General features: G+C 38.3%; 1 protein-coding gene across 1 annotated transcript in view; it reads right to left on the bottom strand.

Annotated features, from left to right (window-relative positions):
- The window catches only part of LOC140227071 (hydroxyproline dehydrogenase-like), a 34,742-nt gene extending 19,382 nt beyond the window's left edge, over positions 1 to 15,360 (bottom strand). Inside the window, exons 1-4 of the mRNA XM_072307502.1 lie at positions 14,904 to 15,360; positions 8,689 to 8,876; positions 3,583 to 3,718; positions 1,633 to 1,734 (exon numbers count right to left, since the gene is read on the bottom strand). Of these exons, the coding sequence (XP_072163603.1) occupies positions 1,633 to 1,734; positions 3,583 to 3,718; positions 8,689 to 8,876; positions 14,904 to 15,332 (855 nt within the window). The 5' untranslated portion in view covers positions 15,333 to 15,360. The remainder of the gene's footprint in view (positions 1 to 1,632; positions 1,735 to 3,582; positions 3,719 to 8,688; positions 8,877 to 14,903) is intronic.
- Positions 15,361 to 17,004: the final 1,644 nt, after the last annotated feature.

Raw genomic sequence — 17,004 nt, 5'->3', positions numbered from 1 at the left:
CATAAAGAAAGCACACATTCTGGAAGACTATTTACTGATAAAAGCTCAGGCTTTCAAATTTAGGATTTATTCAAGTACTTGATCTGCACTCTGTGCAATGAATGGGACAAAAAAAAAAGAATGAAAAACTCTGTGGCAACCACAATAAAGGTATTATAAATCTAAGCTGAAATTTTACTCACTAATTAATCCTATTCTATTCCTGACTGATACCAATTTTAAATGCAGTTAGGATATAAATCCTTTTAAGAGTGATCAGCACTGATAGTGAAGGGTGTGTAAAGGATCTTTTAGAAATGAAAAGGGGCCTCTGAGACATGCTAAATCACAATATTCTATTCTATTCTACAAAAAGTGTTCTATAAAAACTGCAAAAACACAACTTCCCAATTGTTTTATGATCCCAAACTTTAGAATTATGTAGGCGAAGAATTATTCTTTCAGAAAAATATCAAAAACTGAATATTGACTGGGTGGACCAACGTCACCTATTTAGAGTCTTCACGTAAAATCAAGGTGTGCTACTTTTGGTTGGTTTAGTGATGCACAGTCACATATATTTATGTAAAATACACACTGCATTCCTGTGTTAATGGTTTCCTAAGTGTTTTTACTAGCTAAATATACATTTTTTTATAGGATCTATACACTACATTCATTAGTTAGCTTATTAGTTGCATCCATACACACAGGCATATATAAACATGTAAATTTTTTGCTCACCAACTTACACTCTGCAATAACACAATCGACAGTCTTGCATTCAGCGGTATTATACAAATGATGCACAGGATAGAGTGCGTTAGTGGAGGCGTATAGTGCACTCGAGGGTATTTACAATTGTGAAACATGCACGAGGCGAAGCTGAGTGCATGTTGCACTACATTGTAAATACCCGAGAGTGAGCTACGCCTCCACTAACGCCACGAAATAATCCTGTGCATCATTGTTTTATAAAATGGGTCGAAAATTCGAAAACTAACAGCATTTTCCAGCGTTTTTCACGTACCTTTGTGGGTCAAGACGTCCGAAGATGTTCGTCCCAAACATTTACGCACTTCGCACTCGGAAATCCCGCACATACGGTATAAGTATGATGGGGGCTTGGGTTTCCGGACACTTAAGTTCCTGCATGAAAACTTACTTATTTTACATAAAATATGCACCCTTTACCTTAAAGACTTGATATAGACTCCTCATATAGGCCTACTAGACAACATACTCTGAAAACGGCGTGAGAATTAACCTGCTAAATCGTTGGATTTGCCCTTCAAAGTGACTCCATGTCCCACAACGCTTGGTCTACTGTACTGTTCAAAGTGTACGTACCTGTATATAAGAGTATACGTACGCCACACAATCTCATGTTATGCACAAGGGAAGAAAGGCCGGCTGGCCGGCAGCCGGAACTAGAAGTTGTTTATAGGATTCACAGCGCGTACTGTATGTATGCATGCAATTCAAAGGAGCTGCCGCGCACACAGATGATCGGCAATAGGATTTAACACGCAGTGCGATGGGACTAGAATAACCAAAGCACACGTGACTCATTTCAGCGCTTCCTATTGGCTACATTCTTGAACCCATTTTATAATGAAAAATATCATGTATGCTTAACATTACATAACTTGCCTCCAATTGCCCATCCAGGCCACTTCTAAAATTGGCAAGACCAACCGGATTATCAGTCAGGTAATTGTGGTCCAGGCTCCTCAACACCTCTGAAATTTTAGCCTGGAATTGAACAAATTAAAAACAGGCATGTGATAAGAAAACACAAATCTGTCATTTTGGATCCACAGAATAGGAGCTTTGAGAATGAAGGCATGTTGAATGAATGTTATCAATATTATGCAAATAATGAAAGCTTATGAGTGCAATAGAGAGAATATCTAATGAGGTAAAAGGTGAAATGATCCATCCATTACAAGGCACAACTTTGATGGATCAATAATTTCATCTTTCACCTAATGTTATTCTGTCCATTGCACAAATGAAACTAGAAATGTCGCTACTGGCATAATGCATTCTCCTAATAGGTCTTTAGTACAATGTTTTGACAATGTGTGATGGACAGTTTCACATAATTGGCAAAATATCAAAATGACAGGTTTGTCACAAATGCGTTGACTGTTCACTTTCCTTGAACTAGGTTTGTTATATTGTCTATGAGTGCAGGTACAGTATATGTATTTGGGGATTTGAGGATTTTTACTTGACATTTGACCCATTTATAAGTTTATGCATCATGAGTAATTTTCAAGGTATGGAGAAAAAGTGCAATTTCAGAATAAATAGTAACATTTTTGCACTTTAGCCTGGCCTTTGTCCCTTGACCTTCGATGCATGACCACAAAATTCCCAACAGAATCACTGTCAGTTAGAGCATCCATAAATACAGTGCATGCGTACTAAGTTTCATATGATGATACCTTGAGTCACTTAGGAGATATGGCGGAAGAAGTGTACTTTAGCTCTTCCGCTTGACCTTTGACCAGTTAACCTTGACCTTTGACCCCTGACCTTTGACCCGTGACCCCTAAATTGCCTAGATGATCACTTCCAGTCAGTACATGCATATGTACCAAGTTCCATGAAGATACCTTGATCCATTTACAAAATATGGAGAAAAAATGAAATTTCAAAATTTTCACTTGACCTTTGAACTTTGACCTGATGACCCATAAAACTCTCTCCAGAGAATCTTTATTTGGTAGTACATGCATACACTAATTTTCAAGAATTTTCATGTGTGGGGAAGAAAGAGGGAAGGCTCACACAAATGTCTTTCTCGCTGTAATATTCCCTTTAATCCTATCACAATCCCACAAGATCTGCAATTTCAATTCGGAGTGTTTGTGTCCTTTATTCACTGACCAATGCATCGTCTGACTTGCTTTCATCACCAATCTACAGTGGCATCCTCAAACTAGTGATGACTGATTAGGGCTTACATAATACAGTCCCATTTTAGTTATCCAGTCACCACTGTCCCATATCTCTTTATTATCCCTGCAGGCACTGGTACATGATTGTCTGCATTATTTTCAGTGAGAAACCGGGCCTAGTGCAAGGCTCAACATTATCGGTACAATGTAGCTCTGACTCACTGAAAATTTATAGAAAGGCTATCTTATGGTTGGCCTGATCAGACAGTTGTAATTCAAAATAAATTTGTATAATATATTTCTTTTATTTCAGGCCAGTACATGTTAATATGGGTCACAAAATTTCAAATTCAACTATCTTTCAGTGACCCAAATGGGCCACAAGAAAAAAGAGTGCCTAATGTATACCCACAGCACATCTTCCATGCAAAGCTTTGTACCTAGGCATATCTCACCTATCTTGGATGACCACCAGTCCCAACGCGTCCAGATAACTGAAGTTGCACTGTATTTGAAAACTAAATAGTACCCCATCAGTCCACACATGGGACTGTGGCACTGTTGTACATAACTGTATCATTTCTATGCATCACTCTCAAGTTTGGATGGCTAATTACTAAACACTGATGAATTTAATGGCTCTATATGTTTTGGGCAACATTGTCAAAGGTAATGCAAAGAATTCACAACTTACCAACACAGAAGGTTTAACGTATGAGGTCGCTTTCAGCTGAGAAAGTAGGGGCCGACCCGGTATGCCTACTTCAGCTTGCATGTCAAGACACAGCAGCATTGTGTTAACATTTCCATCATAAACGTCTTCCCTTATCCTAGGCAGGAGAGAATAATATAAAAATCTCAGAGTAATGTAATATTATACATGGCAATATAAATTCACTGTATCCATGTTGGGTATCTAGATTTATCAATGGTGAGAATGCATAAATAACAGTATGGTAGAATGTGGTCTTTTGAATGAATATATTCATGCTTCCTTTTCAGCCTGGCAAATTATATTTTTTCACATATTTGGAACAATTTGAAACATTCAACCCACAATACAAATATTTCTGAAGGGTATATGTTTTTCTTTACTTTTGCTGAACAGATAACATGAATCAAGGTACCAAATGCAATATTTCCTATAATTCTAGAGATTGTCACAGCTTCAAAGAGTATAAGTCTTAACAATTTAAAATTAGTTTAATAATCAGCTTGATAAAATGAGATAAAACTCATGATTCATCTCCATATCAATAACATTATGAAAAGTATAGCACTATCACAACACATCTGACAGTGACATTATGTCTTAGGTATTTAAACTAGAAATATCACTCAATGTGATTAATACCCAGGGCTACCTAACACTGAAGGAGTTAGCTCAACCAGCAATTACTTTGTATGCCTTTTATTGAAAAACAAAACATTGTTACCATGGTAATGTATTGTTCAACATTGAATAAATGTACATTTTGCTCACTGATAGTCACATGTGCCATACAATGTATCTCAAGTCAAGTGCTCAAAACCTGAGTAAGATGAATAAATTGACAATTTCTATGATTTTCATTAAAAATGTTGTCTCCATGGCAACACAATGTTTGACATCAACAAAAAATATCTATCATAGCCGTCACATGTGCCAAATTTCAAGTCAAATGCTCAAAAGCTGAGGGAGTTTGGTGAATTCACATTATTGTGATTTTCCTTCAAAATATGCTGTTACCATGGCAAAGCATTTTTCAACAATGATGAAAGATAAATTCTGCACATAGATCTAGGTAACATAGTGGTAACATGTACCAAATTTGAAGCCAAATGCTCAAAAACTGAAAGAGTTAGCTGACTCCAATTTTTGTATGATTTTCATTCTAAATATACTGTTACCATGGCAACACATTGTTCAACAATGACGAAAGATGAAGTTTGCACATCTTTGTACTATAGCAGTCACACATGCCAAATTTCAAGCCAAATGCTTGAAGACTTAGGGGTTAACTTGGATCCACAGTATTTTTGTATGATTTTCATTTAAAATACATAATGCTGTTACTATGGCAATACATTGTTCAACAATGATTGAAGAATGAATTTGCACATGATATAGCGGTTGCATGTGCCAAATTTCAAGAAAAATGCTCAAAGACTCAGGGAGTTCATAAATCCATCTATAGGTGTTTTAGTATGATTTTTCATTGAAAATGTGCTGTCACCATGGTAATGCATTGTTCAACAATTGTTCAAACAGATTAAGTTTGCACATCTAAGCACCATAGCGGTCAAACGTGTCAAATTTCATGCTAAATGCTCAAAGACTGAGGGAGTAAGCCGAATCCACAATATTTTTGCATGATTTCTAGTGAAAAAAAATGTTGTTACCATAGTAACACATTGTTCAACAATGACAAAATATCAAGTTTGCACATGTACAGTGTACTATAGCAGTCACAAGTGCCAAATTTCAAGCTAAATGCTCAAAGACTCAGGGAGTTAACTAAATCCAAACTCACTATTTTTGTATGATTTTCATTCAAAATATGCTGTTACAATGGCAACACATTGTTCAAGAATGATGAAAGATTAAGTTTGCACATCTATGTATCACAGCAGTCACATGTTCTTGTACCATTTGAATTTCTAGCTTTATACTCACTGAGGGAGTTAGCTGAATTCACAATATAAATTTTTGTATGCTTTTTAGTGAAAAAAATGCTTTTACCATGGCAACGCATTGTTCAACAATGACAAAATATTAAGTTTACCCAACTACATACCACAGTGGTCATGTATTATATCACATTTCAAGCTATGCTCAAAGACTGAGGGAGTTAGCTGAATCCACTATACTTGTATGCTTTTCAGAGAAAAAGTGCTGTTACCATGGCAACGCATTAATCACCAATGACGAAAGATTAAATTTGCACATCTACATACTATAGCAGTCACACATGCCAAATTTCTAGCCAAGTGCTCAAAGACTGAGGGAGTTAACTAAATCCACAGTATTTTTGTATAATTTTCATTCAAAATACACTGTATGAGCACTGTTATCATGGCAATGCATTGCTTAACAATGATGAAAGATTAAAGTGTATCTTTGGTCAAAAAATATTTTTTGATATGTGAAAGAGATGCATTTTAGTAATCTGTTGCACCAACAATCAGGAAAAAATTTACATACAAATGAAGAAAAAGTATATTTTGAAATAGAAAATAAGAACTAAATCAGTGAGTCTGAAAGGAAAGACTATCAACTTTCTTTTGTTCTCAGGAACCAGCAAGGGATTAAGGAACCAGCAAGAGATTAGGCAGCCTGGGAACAATAGCAAAGTTATAGGACTTCTTTTCAGACCCATTGGCTTTAGTGGTATGTTTATAACTTTAAATGTATTTTCTTTGCAAATATTGAACTTTTTTTTTTCTGATTCTTGGTGGAATAGGTTACTGAAATGTAGCTCTTACACAATATCAAAAAATATTTTTTGGCCAAAGATGAACATTTACGTACCACAGTGGTCACATGTTCCACATTTCAAGCTATGCTCAAAGACTGAGGGAGTAAGCTGGCTCCACAATATTTTTGCATGTTTTTTAGTGGATAAATGCTGTTACCATGGCAATGCATTCTTCAACATCTACAGAAGATATGTTCTGCACATCTACATACTGTAGTGGTCACATGTGCCACAAATCAAGTCAAATACTCAAGAACTCAGGGACTAAGGTCAATCCACATATGTTTGTATTATTGGTACAAAAAAAAACAACAACTGAGCACTGTTGCCATGGCAACAGATTCATTCACACACTAAAAAAAAAAGGTGTCTTGCATAAGTACACATTATACTGATACCAAATTTCAACTGATTTGCTATAAAACTGAGAGTAGGTTGATCCACATTTTGTAAGATTTTTTGAAAATTTGCTGTTGCCATGGCAACACATTATGCAATACTAACACAAAAAGGTGTTCTGAACATCTTCCTTTGATAACAGTCACACATGCCAAATTTGGGGTTAATTGCTAAAAAAATGAGAGTAGTTCTATCCACAAGTTTTTATGAAGATATGCAACACATTATGCAATACTAACAAAAAAGGTGTCTTGCACATCTACCTTTGATAGCTGTCACACATGCCAATTTTGGGGTCAATTGCTCAAAAAATGAGAGAGTAGTTCCATCCACAAGATTTTGCAGTGGACCAACTGCCCCACTGCCCGACCAACTGACCAACCGACTAACCAACTTACCGACCGACCAGCCGACCGGCTGACCGGCCACCCGACCTCAAGTGATTCCTACCCACTTTGTGTTGGTGGGGGTATAAAAAAAAACAAAAAAACTAGAAATGTCACTAAGGCGACTGATATATGCCTCCGCCATAATGCATGGTTTTCCTAATACAGGTGTAGGTCTATAGTACAATGTCAGGTTTGTCACAAATGTGTTGAATGTTCACCTTCCTTGAACAACAGATTTGCTATATTGTCCAAGATTTCAGGTTCATGTATTTGGGGATTTGAGGATTTTTACTTGACTTTTTATAAGTTTATGCATTGAGCAATTTTCAAGGTATGGAGAAAAAGTGAAAATTCAGTATCAAATATTACAATTTTTGCATTTTAGCCTAGCCTTTGCCCCTTGACCTTTAAACCTATGACCCGAAAATTACCAAGAGAATCACTGTCAGGTAGAACATGCATAAACATATAATATTGTATGTAGGCCCTACTAAGTTTCATGATGATACCTTGAGTCACTTTTGAGATATGGAGGAAGTTCGTGAAATACAGCACTTTCACTTGAGCTTTGAACTTTTGGCAAGAAACTTCCCAGAGAATCTCTATTGGGCAATGGTATTATATATTAAGTTTCAAGAAAAATCCTGCAGGCATTGTATCATATGAGGGAAATAAGGACATTTTGAGGAGTTGACCTTGACCTTTGACAACTGGCCTTTGATCCATGACCCTAAATTCCCTAGATAATCACTGCCAGTCAGTGCATGCATATTTTCATGCAGAAGTTTTATGAAGATACCTTGAACCACTTGCAAGATATGGAGAAAAAAGTGAAATTTTAACACTTTCACTTGACCTTTGACCTTATGACCCAAAACTCTCTCTGGAGAATCTTTATTTGTTAGTACATGTATACACTAAGTTTAAAGAAATTAACTTCAGGCATTGCATAGATATGGGGGAAATCATGCAATTTTAGGCATTTGACCTTTGACCTTGAGCATGGCACCCAAAAGTTGATAGGCACAACTTCGCCCACTCATACATATACATGCCAAGTTTCATTAGGATACCTCAAACGTTTTTTTTTTAGTTACGCTGTCCACAAAATTGATTACGGACGGAAGGACGGACGGAAAACCCAAAAACATAATGCCTCCAGCGACATTTCTAGCATGGCAGAGGCATTAAAAAAAAACTGTGTCCCATTTGTCTGTCTTCACTGAAATCCATTTTTTATAACTTGTTGCCTCTGTTTGCCTGTAGGCCTACATTTCATTTTCCTCACATAAGAGTCACAGCAAATTTTGCATTTAATGCTCCAACCAATACGACCCTATTTCACGGTGAGATGATGCAACTGCTAGCAACAGCTACTGGCAGTTTCTATGGCAACACACAGCAAAGTTTCATCTCCTGCTGCTTACGTGAAAAGCTCCATTCTTGTCATTACTGCAATTGTTGTTAACTGCTCCAATGAATCATGCAGCTTTATCTTTCACCGATCCCCGACCTTTGCACATGCTTTCCATCTATCAAGGTGATGACACTTACTGGTCTGAGCAGTCCCCGACTTCCTCCTCAGCTGTGGTGGCCAGCATTGGCATGATAGACGCCTCTATGAACTTGTGTGCAACCTGGTGGACGGACTCTGGACTGGCAGCAAACTGGCCGTAGAAGGACGCCCTCATGATGGCAGTGAAGAATCGCTCTCCCAATACAGCCATGCCCAAGTTCATGAGCTGCAACATAATACACATTATAAAATGAGAATAGTGATGGTAATGATACAATAAATTGTGTGTGTGTTTTCGATGTAAATATTCTATCAGAAATGTGAATACAAAAGATATTTTAATTTCACTTCTATAAAAGTAAAAGCTCCCTTGTATGAGAGGTGTTAGGGGATATCCTCTCTCCCCCGATCGACCCCCTTCCCTGCATTGACTATTATATGGCTACATTTTAAGGATTGACAATTTTCAAAATATATTCCCCCAAAAATGTACAGAAGATCAGTGAATTGCAATCATGAAAGTGCAAAAACTCCCTCATCTGGGAGAGGGAAATACCTCTCCCACATCCTTCCTCCACTTGGTCTCCCCGAGCTATAGACTCGATTTACATATTTCTAGATATTCCACCAAAAGTGTGCAGCAGACAAAATATTAAAAAAAGAAGAAAAACAAAGCTAGAGAGAAATCCCATCAGTCCAGGCACATACAATCAGTGGCGGATCCAGAGGGGGTGCAGCCGGCGCACGCCCCCCCCCCACTTTATTTTTTGTTAAAAAACAAAAGAAATAAAAAGAACAAGGAAAAGTAGAAATTACGTGGTGCGTAATATATGTCCCCGCCGGAAGTAGCATTTTGTAGGAAAATGTGCAATATAGGTAAAAAATCAAGGTCAAAGAAGTCAGAGGTCAAAATTCTGTGTAAAAGTTTTGAAGCCCTCACCTAGTGCCATCACATAAAGCAAACGGAATCGAAATCGGGTTAGAAATGGCGAAGGAGTAGCATTTTGTAGCCAATGTACAATACAGGTCAAAAAATCAAACTCAAAGGTCAAAGAAGGCAAAGGTCAAAATTCTGTGTATAAGTTTTGAAGCCCTCACCTAGTGCCATCACATAAAGCAAACGGAATTGAAATCGGGTTAGAAATGGCGAAGGAGTAGCATTTTGTAGCCAATGTACAATACAGGTCAAAAATCAAGGTCAAAGGTCAAAGAAGGCAAAAGTCAAAATTCTGTGTAGAAGTTTTGAAGCCCTCACCTAGTGCCATCACATAAAGCAAATGGAATCAAAATCGGGTTAGAAATGGCGAAGGAGTAGCATTTTGTAGCAAAATGTACAATATAGGTCAAAAATCAAGGTCAAAGGTCAAAGAAGGCAAAGGTCAAAATTCTGTGTAGAAGTTTTGAAGCCCTCACCTAGTGCCATCACATAAAGCAAACAGAATCAAAATCGGGTTAGAAATGGCGAAGGAGTAGCATTTTGTAGCAAAATGTACAATATAGGTCAAAGGTCAAGGTCAAAGAAGTCAAAGGTCAAAATTCTGTGTAGAAGTTTTGAAGCCCTCACCTAGTGCCATCACATAAAGCAAACGGAATCGAAATCAGGTTAGAAATGGCGAAGGAGTAGCATTTTGTAGCAAAATGTACAATATAGGTCAACGGTCAAGGTCAAAGGTCACAACTGAAATTCTGTGTAGAAGTTTCAAAGCTCCCATGTAGTGCTATCATATAAAGCAAACAGAATCAAAATTGGCTCATAAATGACAGAGAAGTAGCAAATTTAACATTTTGATCACACACGGACGGACGCACGGACGGACGCACAGACACACACACGTACGGAGCCCGTTTCATAGTCCCCTGCTCGAACTCGTTCGGCGGGGACAACAAAATGAAATGAAACCTGGAAATGGCACCAGAAATATTAGTTACACCCCCCCCCCCCTTACAGAATTCCTGGATCTGCCCCTGTACAATGGACTTTATTGGTATACAGTTTGTTATTACATAGGTTCATTAATATGAAAATGAAACAAGGAAAAGTAGAAATTACGCGGTGCGTAAAATATGTCCCCGCCAGAAGTAGCATTTAGTAACAAAATGTACAATATCGGTAAAAAATCAAGGTCAAAGGTCAAAGAAGTCAAAGGTCAAAATTCTGTGTAGAAGTTTTGAAGCCCTCACCTAGTGCCATCACATAAAGCAAACGGAATCAAAATCGGGTTAGAAATGGCGAAGGAGTAGCATTTTGTAGCAAAATGTACAATATATTCAATTCAATTCAATTCAATTCAATATGGTTTATTGTGCAAGTATAAAAAAAATAAAAAACAATCCAGCAGCTCGAAGGCTGATACGGTTGCTTTACATTAGAATCATTAAAAAAAAAATGGAATGACATTGATAGGATAAGCATGCGTGAAATATGTTTAAAAAAAAAAGAAAAAAAAAAGACATAATACACATCAGACCGGGGCATCAGAAAATGGGATAGGTGAGAGTATTGCACAACAGGTAAAGAGATACAGTATGTACTTGTAAAGAGAATAACAAATATGGCAAGATGGAGACGAGCGGGCAAGGAAGTAAAATGTTAAAGTGGGTGAAAAATTTCAATGCATTGAAGCATGAGAACTACAAATAAAGATTGTGATATCGACACAACATCAAACGGAAATACATATTAGTTATCATACAAAATCCGTAAATTAATTATTTAAAGAAAAGGATAGAAAAGGGAAATATATTCAAATAATGGAAAAAAGGAGACGAAATTTTGATATAGAATTAAAAAGGGAAACCTAAAAATTATTGCCGGTTGACATATCAAAATTTCAATACCATTTAAAATGTGAGGATGTGTTTCCCATGGTTAATGAAAGGGGAAAATAACCGATTGAGGTGGCATAAAATATGACAGATGACATCACAAATGCATACAAAATCATACCATAAAACAACAAAAAAGTAAAATAAACCAACAAATACTTCATATTACATCATATCACACATACGAATGTCTTCCCTTAACCACGTTGACTTTAAAAACATCCAACTATTTCAGTCCTTCAAAACCTCACTATTTAAACACTGTTATTTATGCAACCAACCATGCAACTCAAAAGCTGAATAACCCTACACACCTCCTCAAGGTCATCCACAGACGGCGCCACCGAAACCCAACACACAAAAAATGCATATTAAATACCAAATACATTAAAATCATAATTTCCCTGTGCAATTTCATATTTCATAAATGTATTTCACATATCACTGTCATAGTTTGCTATACATACATTTGTATCAGATAAAACAACTCAAACTCCAGATGATCCCTTCCTCGGACTTTCCCTATGGGGGCGCTATTCATTACAAATCACACAAAACTTTTTTTTTTATTTTTTTAAAATGCATTAGAGCCATGATATCTGACGAACACCACAGGCAAAACTCCCATAACATAACAAAATTAATACATTGCAAAAATATTTTTAAATCATTTCTTCATATAATCATATCTATCATCTAATACCTGTGTTTTGTTTTGTTTTTGTTTTTTGGTGAAAAAAAAGAAGAAGCAATAAAAAAAAACCGAGTCATTCACAAATAAAACTACTACACTGTCCAACAGCAAAATTATTACAGCCAAAAAGCCCAATTTCATCTAGATATTATATTATTATACGTGAACTGAAACCGGGGGAGGGAAAAAAAACATCTCGGTCATTCTATTAAGAAAAAAGAAAAAAAAAAACAAAGAAAAAGGGCATCTCGGTCATTCCATATATCAAAAACAAATGAGGGCCAAGCGAGTATTAACACCAGTGAGCAACAGCACAGTGAATTAAAAATTGTAGCACAGTACCTGAAGCACGCCTCGTGTATTGCTTATAATTAGCACTTCATGACCAATATACTCAGTACACTCTTTATACACATTACTTGGGGTATCATGAATATCCAGTTATCAGTAATCAAGTATAAACATCAAAACCGAGCAGACAGCGATCACGTAATATAACAAATCAGAGTAAACATCATTAGCTTCTGTTGTAATTGCCAGAAGTGTGAGATATGGAATTATATTGATATGCAACAGTATGAGACTCATTCAAATTCACGTAACATTACAGATTGGAGTTGAGTAATGCAGCAAGATGAGGTATAGATGACTGTTTATACCTCTGAGTTCTACAGAAAGGTAAGTTCAAGTGTTCAGCGTTTCTCAGAGGCAAGTTGTAGCGAGAGATAGATCTACGAGTGGGTGGGAGCATGTTGCGGTGCCGCTCAGACTTAAGAAGGGCAGCGCCGAAGCGACATAGTAATTCCTGCCTCCTGTCCTTCAAGGTAGGAATGTCAAAGTGATTCAACTGTTGGCTGTAAGAAGTGGTGTTTGGGTACGTAATACACCGGAGGGAGCGTTTTTGTACCCTTTCGATAGCTTCGCTCTGGGCTGCAGTTATGCTGGATCCCCACACAGGCACCCCGAATTCTAGCAATGGCCTTACGTACATTACGATGCCATTTACACGTACCCGGTTCAGTTGTCTTTAAATGTTCGACTTTACTTTGATAGTGCTTTTTCTTGGTTTGTCGGATGGTGCGCTGGACTTTGTTTCGTAACTGGTGAAACAGAGTAGTGTTGCCACAGTCATGTGCGGAGTTTCGATCTGCTATCATCTGACGGATCGAGTCATTGAACCAAGGTTTATCAGCAGATTTCACCTTGATATTGATTTCCACAAAGCATCGCTTATACTCTTGTAATAGTGTACCATGCAGATACTCTACCATGTCGTCAGGGTCAGGAATATGTTGTAGTTCATGTCACTGAAACTGAGTGATCCAACGACCAAATTCCCTCACGGAAGAATCGCGAAATGGTCTCAACGAGTGTGTCTTCGCCCTTTCCGGTTTGATCATGTTGATTGCTCGAACTTTCACAACACGATGGTCACTCGTTGCAATCGGAGAATGAGTGCTGGGTTCCGCGTATCGTTCTGCGACATTGGTCAACACTTTGTCTAAAACTGCGTTGTCGCGTTGTCGCGAGTCAAAAAAAAAAAAAAAATAGGTAAAAAAATCAAGGTCAAAGGTCAAAATTCTGTGTAGAAGTTTTGAAGCCCTCACCTAGTGCCATCACATAAAGCAAACGGAATCGAAATCGGGTTAGAAATGGCGAAGGAGTAGCATTTTGTAGCAAAATGTACAATACAGGTCAAAAATCAAGGTCAAAGGTCAAAGAAGTCAAAGGTCAAAATTCTGTGTAGAAATTTTGAAGCCCTCACCTAGTGCCATCATATAAAGCAAACGGAATCGAAATCGGGTTAGAAATGGCGGAGTAGCATTTTGTAGCAAAATGTACAATATAGGTCAAAGGTCAAGGTCAAAGGTCACGACTGAAATTCTGTGTAGAAGTTTCAAAGCTCCCATGTAGTGCTATCATATAAAGCAAACAGAATCAAAATTGGCTCATAAATGACAGAGAAGTAGCAAATTGAAGATTTTGATCACACACAGACGCACACACGGACGCACACACGGACGGACGGACGGACGGACGGACACACACACGTACGGAGCCCGTTTCATAGTCCCCTGCTCGAACTCGTTCGGCGGGGACAATAAGGTGCAATGATATACTGTATACCAGTACTTGTTAATATCCTGAAGGTTTTATGTACAAATCTGAAAATGAAACCGAATTGTTGCTACTATCATTGTATGCTAGGTTTGTTAAAAAACAAAATAACGTTCATATAATAATATTCCAAAGGTTTGTTATTATGAAAATGACATAAGGTGGCTGGTCGCAGTTCCGAAAGTTCTTTAGTATGCACCATCATATCAACAAATTAAACCTCATTTCATTTTGCTGTCTTGACAAACCTTTGGAACAATGAATCTTGTTTAATTTCCATATTCCAGAAATGACCATTCAGAATATTAAATGTCCATGAACCTTATTTCATTTCCAATTAAGACCAAATTGACAAACCTCTTGAAATTTTCAAACTTAGTCAACAAACCTTATTTCATTTTTGGATTAACCAAGATCTAGACTAGTTATGACGAACCCCCAGAAATAAATTTTACCGAATTTCATTTTCAGATTAACAAACCTTCAGAACAACTATATCACCCATCTAGTTCAGCACTGTTCAACACTCCTTCTCTTAGACTCGATCTGTTCTAGATTAATACAATGTCAGATTGCATGTTTGTAGCCAGTCTCTTCCTAATAGTCTCTTCCTACCTTTAAGCTATTGTTGACAAAGACATCAAAGCTGCAAAACTGTAGAACGAGAAAACTCCTTGCCAGTTCTGAAAGTGACTTCTGACTGAAGATAACATCTGATTTCCGGAAGTCTATGAAAGGCGGTTGGTTTTCTCGATCCTCGAGGTTCTTGTTTCCATTATGACCGTACGCTGACAACACAGTAGTCATTCCACGTCTACGAGTAAAGGGAAGGCTAGATATTCTAGGCCCTTGGACTCTTCTTGCCCCTTCGCTGCAAGTCTTCGACGATACTGACGACGAGCCATGCCGGAATACTGCTCCTTGCGCACAAGAAGAAAAATCACGACTTGCCCGAAGCAAATACGTTAAGTTACCTTGAGCTAGAAGTAACCGAGGTCTGGAAGTCAAGCAAAAAACTGCGTTGGCTTTAAAGATAACACTCATATTTGTAACCACTTCTTGCTTCGCAAATAGGGAGATAATATTATTTATATTGTTTCACAATAACAAGACAGCAGCAAAGGAGCTCTTTGACAGCAGTGCTAGTGCATGCACGCTATCTACCAAAGAGGTTACACATAACCTGTTTTGCTATCTACTCGCTGTGCTCGCTCGGCTGGCTGCTCACGACTCGACTTCATTGTTTACATCGGCAAGCGCGGAAGTCATCTGGTTCTGGTTGTGTATTGTAGTTAGCAGGCGCACGGCACAGCAGTTTGCAGGCACAAACCCTTGTTTGTCGTAGAGGAGTCTGCACCAAGACTACCATTATGCACAACTTCGGCGGTAAGCACTATTTGGGCTCCCGTCCCGCTTCATCATGAATATTCATCATCTACGTGTATTCGTAATACATGATTTTTACATTTCCCGGCAGCATTTTTATATTTCTCGGCAAGACTGAACATTTTTCCATCTCCCCGCGAGACGTTTTTACATTCCCAAGAGGGTGGTGCGTGTATTAGTCTTGGCACATGCAGACTTCTAATACGACCAAAGAGATTTTCCCCAGTATTGACCACCGAACTAAAACATAGTGGAATGCGTGTTCACCCAGGAAATACGCAGCCACCAAAACTTGCTACCACCGCCATTTTGATAGGGCAATTTTTCCTTATATGGAGTGCACGCTATGTGGATCCAACCACTCTCTCATTTTGCGATTGTTCATGAACGCGTCATATCGCGCACCCCACCCCCACTTCCTCATCAATCGCGCACACACGGGTAACACGGGTGGTATTGACCGATTCGGGTTCGTTGAGGGCAGCAGACATTTTACGGCACAGGGCGCAGCCATAGTGGGTGTATCAGCCGACCCCCCCCCCCCTGCTCTCCCCCACCCAGGGGGCAACATGTTTACACGCACTTGTAACAAAGGTTCGCGCACTAAGCAAGCATTCGCGCACTCAGTACGAGACGCCTATTGGCTAAAGCAGTTTTTCATTCTGCGCGCGTGCTAATGTAGAGAGAGGGGTGGGGGAGTGCGGAGGGGGGGTCGGCTGATACACCCACTATGGCTGCGCCCATGCCAAAAATACACATAGCGCGTCACAGAATCGGTCAGTGGTATATGGTATGATCAAGGAGGTATGTTCATACCTCCTTGGTATGATGGAGACGCTCAAACAGCGCATATGCAGGGGAAGAATTGAGTATCGGCGAAGGAACTTCGGTAGAAAGAACGAGTTTCGAAGTTATCGGGGTGAATTCGATGCACCGTCTCATGCAAAATGCCATCTCGTCTTGCAATGTCACTCCTGAAATCAGCATAATTACTTTTTGTCTTCTCAAATTAAACGTGATTTTTTTTCATTGTCAACATGAATTCAAAATGATTCTTCCTGTGTTCATTCATTCAAGCAGATCGATTTGAGGGTCGAGCGTCAGATATTCATTACTTGAAAGGTGTATAGAACAGTCATACTGTAGCCTATAGCCTCCTTGCTCAACCCACAATGTGAAGTTGACATTGAGATTTTTTACGGAAAATTAAACTTATGTGTGAGAGAGATACTGTATATAAGCTGTTATTTTTGCAAGGGTTAAATTTTCGCGAATTTCGCGAGTCTCGGTTGAATTGCTAATTTAACAACATGCGAAAATGTCTCCATGC

The sequence above is a fragment of the Diadema setosum genome, chromosome 4 (assembly GCF_964275005.1).
Source record: "Diadema setosum chromosome 4, eeDiaSeto1, whole genome shotgun sequence".
In the NCBI taxonomy this organism is placed as follows: Eukaryota; Metazoa; Echinodermata; class Echinoidea; order Diadematoida; family Diadematidae; genus Diadema; species Diadema setosum.
The sequence above is the reverse complement of the archived record's forward strand: the minus strand, read 5'-3'. Positions and strand labels throughout refer to the sequence as shown.